At 44.5% G+C, this 6,000-nt stretch overlaps 1 protein-coding gene across 1 annotated transcript in view; it reads left to right on the top strand.

Moving 5' to 3' along the window:
• T265_14048 (hypothetical protein) overlaps positions 1 to 1,568 on the top strand; it is a gene marked incomplete at both ends in the record, with an annotated part of 4,859 nt that extends 3,291 nt beyond the window's left edge. Inside the window, 4 exon segments of the mRNA XM_009171796.1 lie at positions 74 to 301; positions 310 to 544; positions 553 to 923; positions 1,201 to 1,568. Of these exon segments, the coding sequence (XP_009170060.1) occupies positions 74 to 301; positions 310 to 544; positions 553 to 923; positions 1,201 to 1,568 (1,202 nt within the window).
• Between the last annotated feature and the right edge of the window lie 4,432 nt (positions 1,569 to 6,000).

The raw sequence follows: 6,000 nt of genomic DNA, 5'->3' as shown, positions 1-6,000 counted from the left end.
AAGCCCCCCCCCCCTCCAAAAAAAACTAATAACTGCTTTCTCGCGGTTCAGACTTTTGAGTCATAGGCTAAAGACAGGATCACCGAACAAAACCCTACATCTTCCCACAAGACGGTCTTGGACCCAGTTAAACCATGTGGCTATCACTTACCGATGAAGAGCTTCAGTAAAAGATTGTCGTTCATTCTGGTGCCGCTTAACTCTGACCATGCTATTTTGAGGGCTCGGCTATCACTTCGCTTTTCGTCAACATCACGCGTGCCAGTGGAGCGCAACTCCGTTCAACTTCGACTGGTTGAGAGTATTGAGATGATCGGGCTAGAAAGCTACTAGAAACGCACAGCCGAACAGATGACGAATATTGCCCGGAGGTTGAATGGAGGCGAGTTAAAAAAGCTATACTCTCGGCTTTCAGAACTCTTTGTACAAGCCATCTGATTCAATTAAATGAACAGTGGATATCGTTGAGGTCAACAGATCTTAGCGCTGACAGAAAGGCCTTACCAGCAACTGTGATGGCGCACGCAAATCCCTCAAACACCGGGTTATCAGTAGCTTTGAGAATGACAACGCTGGTGGATTTCCGAAAACCAGGAGATGGAGAAGGCCTTCGCTGCAGACAACAGCCGCACCCTATTTAAACCGATTCACGGAACCGACCAAAAGAAATCAGTTGTCAGTAAAATACTATGCGAAAAAGACGGAATGGCACCTCACTACCTCATTCATCGCTTTGAGCTGTGGGCGGAGCACTTCGAACAACAGTTCAGTTGGTCTCCTTCAACACAGCCGCTGGAAGAACCCAGCGTGTCTGAATAGAACATTGGAACCAAGTCTCCATCGGCAACCGGAATCTAATCAATCACTCCTGAAACACGATAATGCACCTGACCCGGATGGTCTGCACCCTGCACTCTACAAAGGTGGCGAGGTCCTGGCAACCATACTTCAGAAAATTTGGACCGAAAACAGAATATAATCCGAGTGGAGCTCGTCGACCGTCGAAATCGTTCAGCTGCAGCACCCTTTCGGTGCCTAACTACCATTCCACTAGGGGAAGAACGAGGGCTGAGATACTGTCGAATTGCCCAAACCTAGACAGGGGGAGTTGGGAGGCAGAGTTCGGGTTCGAACCACAGACCTTTCGGCTAGTAAATTAGCACTCTAACCACTGAGCCAGAGACGTGGTCTCTACACAAGAGGACGTAAGAAAGATGTCAGTGTTTGACCGTGGGTGTCTCCGAAGCATTGGTCAGGCTTGGTGGGAAAATCGGATTAGCAATGCCTCTGTACACCAGATGTCCTTAGGAAGAAGGAACTCCCCCATGATAGATAAGTTACTCACGCTTCATAGGTTTCGCTGGTTACGACATGTACTCCGCATGCCAGAATACCGTCTGCCTCACGGAGCTCTTTTCGCCCAGCCCTTTACTGAACGGCAGCGACCGGGAGGTAGACAGTGCATGACCCGGCAACTAAGTATGAAACACTGGCCAGTGAACTTAGTCGGTCCAACGACTGTCGTGACCCTCGGTTGGAACTCCGAGACTCAACTCACTGGTGGTTAATGGAACTGGCAAAAATGGCGCAATCTCGCGGTCGATGGCCATCGTGCATCAAACCTATCGCCTTCAGTGCTTAGGTATTCGATTCCCGAACTAATTGAACATGCTAAGGTTTGGCCGTATCTCCCACACTCTTCCACTTTCCGGTGACTGAAACTGTAGCACCTGGTAGCGATGCGCCTGTGGTACACGGTTTATAGCTTATAAAATGATTGAATTGATGATAACATACCCGTTCTCTGCGGTGTGCTGGTTGCATAGAGATTGAATCGGTTAACACAGATTGTGTCAGATACGTATCTAGAAAGCACTTCATTAATTATAAACATCACCCACGGGTGATTAACTCACTGCTAGCTTTGTATTGTATAGTCTCCATGATCCTCGGTAACACTCGTTTTTACTGGTGCCAACTACGCACTCATACGGCGTCAAGTGCCCTCAGTTGTATGACAGTACCCTAGATGATTTCTAAACGAATACAAGATGTGCAGGTGATTTTTGACCCGTTAGAATTTCCTTATCTTGATTTCTGCAACGAGGTCCCTGGCGAAATTCCTTGTTTACCCCTTACTGACATGTAGCAAATGGTCTAAAGTACCCCCTTCCGATGAGAGGGACTTTTTGCAGTTTCCTAGGGGATGAATTCTCTTCAGTGATAATATAAGGGATCTAACATTAGCATGCCAGGTCGTGGAGAAATTGCACAGAAATGAGTTCTCCAGATAATTTCCGCAGCCACTGTCCGAGCTTGTGTCCTTGTGTAAATAAAGTGCATGTGTCATGGTTATTTGTTTTCTGTGCTTGGTAATTTCGTTGCAAACGTTTCTTCATCAATCCACGTAACGTCATCAGTATTTAGATCAGTAGCGATGCGTCATCGTGTAGTACAGTGTTTCTTTTGTTGCTTCAAAACACACTGTTTGGGCTCTTTTGTTCTGAACAACGTCTGCTAACATCATTGTCGGGCTCTGGATTGTTTCAACTCGATTCGTCAAATTACTTTGATAAGGATTTCTACTAACTTCAAATTTGTCTTAGAAGCGATATTGTAATCTACAATCTCCAACTACTGATAAGAGCCCACAGTACATCTCATGACTGTATAAACACCATCCTGAAAACAGGTGGTACCTGAGAATCTGCTGTCATCCTAACTTCACTTATTTCCGTCGTTACATCATCGATATTTTGCAACAAGTTTTACCCAACTCTCATGATGTCTTCTGAGGGGACTTCAGACAGAAATGGGATTCACCTGAAAACTCCATTGACTGTAAAAATTGTCCACTTATAATGTGCCTCCAAACATTTGGTCTTCTTTGCCTTCTTGACATAGCAAGAGCCAGCTGATTGCAGAATGTCGGTGACGAATTATTGCGTAAAGCAGTTACCGTTAACGAATCGAAATCGCCTACGTAGCAGGCCAGGTGGTTGCCGAATCATCATCTACCCAGGGAGGCGTTGTCATCTATTCGAATCCATCGATGGCGAAAATTTGACATGTAATAGGTCATGACATGGCAACACAAACTGAGAACGGTTACGGTTAAACAGAGTGCTGCAGGATGTTTGCGGACTCCTGCTCGGAGTCCTTGCACCTGCCTCGAATCACTACTGGAGGTGATATGGGACAAGTTCCAATGACGCTCGTACTACCATCCTAACCTGAATGCCAAGCTAACGTTAATCTGTCATTGTGCGCTGGACTGTTTTTGGCTTGGGTTCGCAAAAGGTGTTGGGTCGGTCACTGTCGTCGTCGTAAGCAGCACCACGTCGCCGTTTAACGCCAGTGTTTCACTGTCTTGCAACCAGTTTACATGAAAGTCTTACTGTGAGAAATAAGAATGGAAGGTGAAAGGTTATGGACGTATTATGGACATACTACAAGAATTCCGAGGTGTACACACTTCTTTCGGATCAGCTGGATTGAACTAACAACAAAAACACCTTCGGCATTGCTTAGCAGGCATAACTTGCGCTGCCTCTATTTAATCAGTCAACCGATCTAGCTAAGTCGTGCTGATTGAGATCCGATCGAACACAATACTCTGATTTGCACATCTGATGACTGCTCGGAGGTGACTGAATCTGGTTCATGTTCGTTTCCTCTAAAGACCCTAGGCTTTGTGTTCCCTTTTCTTCAGCTCCTTACGAGATCGCTGTCTCCACACTAGGCATCAATATTAAATACTGGTGTATTGCTGTACTCAATGCCTTTGCTACATTCCACTAGAGTGCATGGTTTCTTTGATCGGTACCAGCAAATGATTAATAAGTGTTCTACCTCAGTCAGCTATGTCTGGGTGGAGGGGTCGAAATAGTAGCGTTTGGAAAGAGGGACTGTAGGATTCCGGATTTGGGTTTAAATTCACGCGACTGGTTTCATCAAGATTTGAACAAATTAGGCGCAATCGGTATGTTGACCTGCATCCTAATATTAGATAGTTGTTGAACCATGTGGATTTTACCTCATTTTCTAGTAGATAATAGGGTTTATTACCTCGAGAAGCAAAACCGTTCTTCGCGGAACAGAATCAGACTTCATGTGTTAGGCTCTCCAGAAATAGTCTTATGGTAATCTGACGAGGAATGCTATGTACTGCTGATCAGTTATCTTCTCCGGGCGAAGAGGGGGTGGGTGGTTCTTTAATGGGCTTATTGCATTGTGTTGTACGAAGTAACCAAAGGATTTCCATGCAATCACAAAAAAGTGTGTTGATGACCATACGTTTTTGGATACTTTTCCTCCAGCCGAGACAATTACAAGGCCGTAATATAAAAAGCTCAATATGAGTTGGGCTACCACTTTTTTCTTAAAAATCAGTCCGAAAATCATTAAAAGTGTTATACTTTGTCAGCAGTAACCACGTAGTCAGGTTCTTTTTGTATAAACGTCTGAGCTCTCCGTTCGGAGCCGTTTCAGGTGTAGTGCCTGTAGGCGTCTCTTTCGGACACAGAACAGAGCTTCTTAGTCTGGTGATTAATTTCATTGTAGCTAGGTCGTGTCGTTTCACAACTTTTGATTTGTCAAAACCTTATGAATAATTTAGAAAGCGGAATTCATATCTGATTGGTGTTTGATTCCGGTCCATTAAGCCGAAATTTCTTGTGATATTCTTTCATGTCGAATGGTGCTCTCGAATTCGTTATGCTAAGCGCATGATTATCCAAACAACATAGTTTGCCGCATAGTCACAGGCAAAGCAATACAGAGTCACATCTTGGTTCCAGATAGGGAGCTTACCTTTTAGGGAGAGGTCGACCGGTTTTTAGACAAAATTGGGTTCTCATATTTTGAATTCGTAAGTGTGTTGACCAGAGGAAGGATTATGGGTAGTGGCGCTGTGTCTGACAAATCTGTTAATTTCCAGGCCATCTAGTCTAAGCGGTCTCATAGTAAGAATGTTCCACTCACTCTACCTGATGCATCTCTTTACTGCAACTAGTTACTCAGTGTACGCTAGCTAGGAGGTCCACAGGTTTACACCACCCGTAGATAATAAGCGGTCAAGTTTGTTAACTAGCAACTGGCAACTCTACTTGGAACCGAGTTTCTCCAAAAAAAAACTTGGGAGGATATTTGTGATGCAAACTTTACATGGTACTCATTAGCCTCCTTCCAGTTAAACATTCAAGTTATCATTCGAAATGCACTGCGTGATAAGTGTTCAATCTGACTGATCGCACTCCGACAAAATTGAGCATGTTCTGGACGAAACTAATCAACTAATTAAGCTTCTGGTTTAATTTCATCGTCATGAGCGTTCAACACCGTTGCTTTGCTACCATATGGCTTAGTGTCTGTGGTTGCTTTTTTGGCGTGTCGTTATATAATATTCCGGTATGATACAAGCGCACAATAATGGTAATGCAATTAAACAATAATAATCAGAAACCTGTTCACCGACCCTATTCCCCGACTTAATATCGGCATTCTTAGCTTTCACACGAAGCCCCATTCGACCCTGCCCAGTTTGCCCAAACAGTTTGCTTTACCTGTTCTGTGCAGACGTCCAGTAAATCAACTACTGCCAACCAGCCAATCACTATTAATGTTGATGTAATTACGTCATGAGTTCATTTTGGATGTCTAAATTACGTACTTTGCAGTACAGTCCTTGTCCTTTCGCTTCTTATTTCGGGCACATGTGTGTGCAAAGGCGTGGATTCTTCAGTAATGCCCATTCTTTCTCACCATTTTCAACGCAGTATGCGTGTACCTCCTCTATTGCGCACGATGGATGAAGTGAAAGAAAAGCTAGAGCTCCTCGAGGCCCTGGATGATATTGAGTTCGCCGTGAATATGATGAAAAAGGATAAGAAGCCAACTCAGAACCTCATCGATTCCCAGTATCAGCGCTTGGAGTGTGAACTGAAACCGATTGAACCAGACCATCCAATGTATACGGTACGTTATCCGCCTCCCGAACTC

The sequence above is a fragment of the Opisthorchis viverrini genome (assembly GCF_000715545.1).
Source record: "Opisthorchis viverrini unplaced genomic scaffold opera_v5_133, whole genome shotgun sequence".
In the NCBI taxonomy this organism is placed as follows: domain Eukaryota; kingdom Metazoa; phylum Platyhelminthes; class Trematoda; order Opisthorchiida; family Opisthorchiidae; genus Opisthorchis; species Opisthorchis viverrini.
Note: the sequence above shows the minus strand (reverse complement) of the source record. Positions and strands in the feature narration are given on the sequence as shown.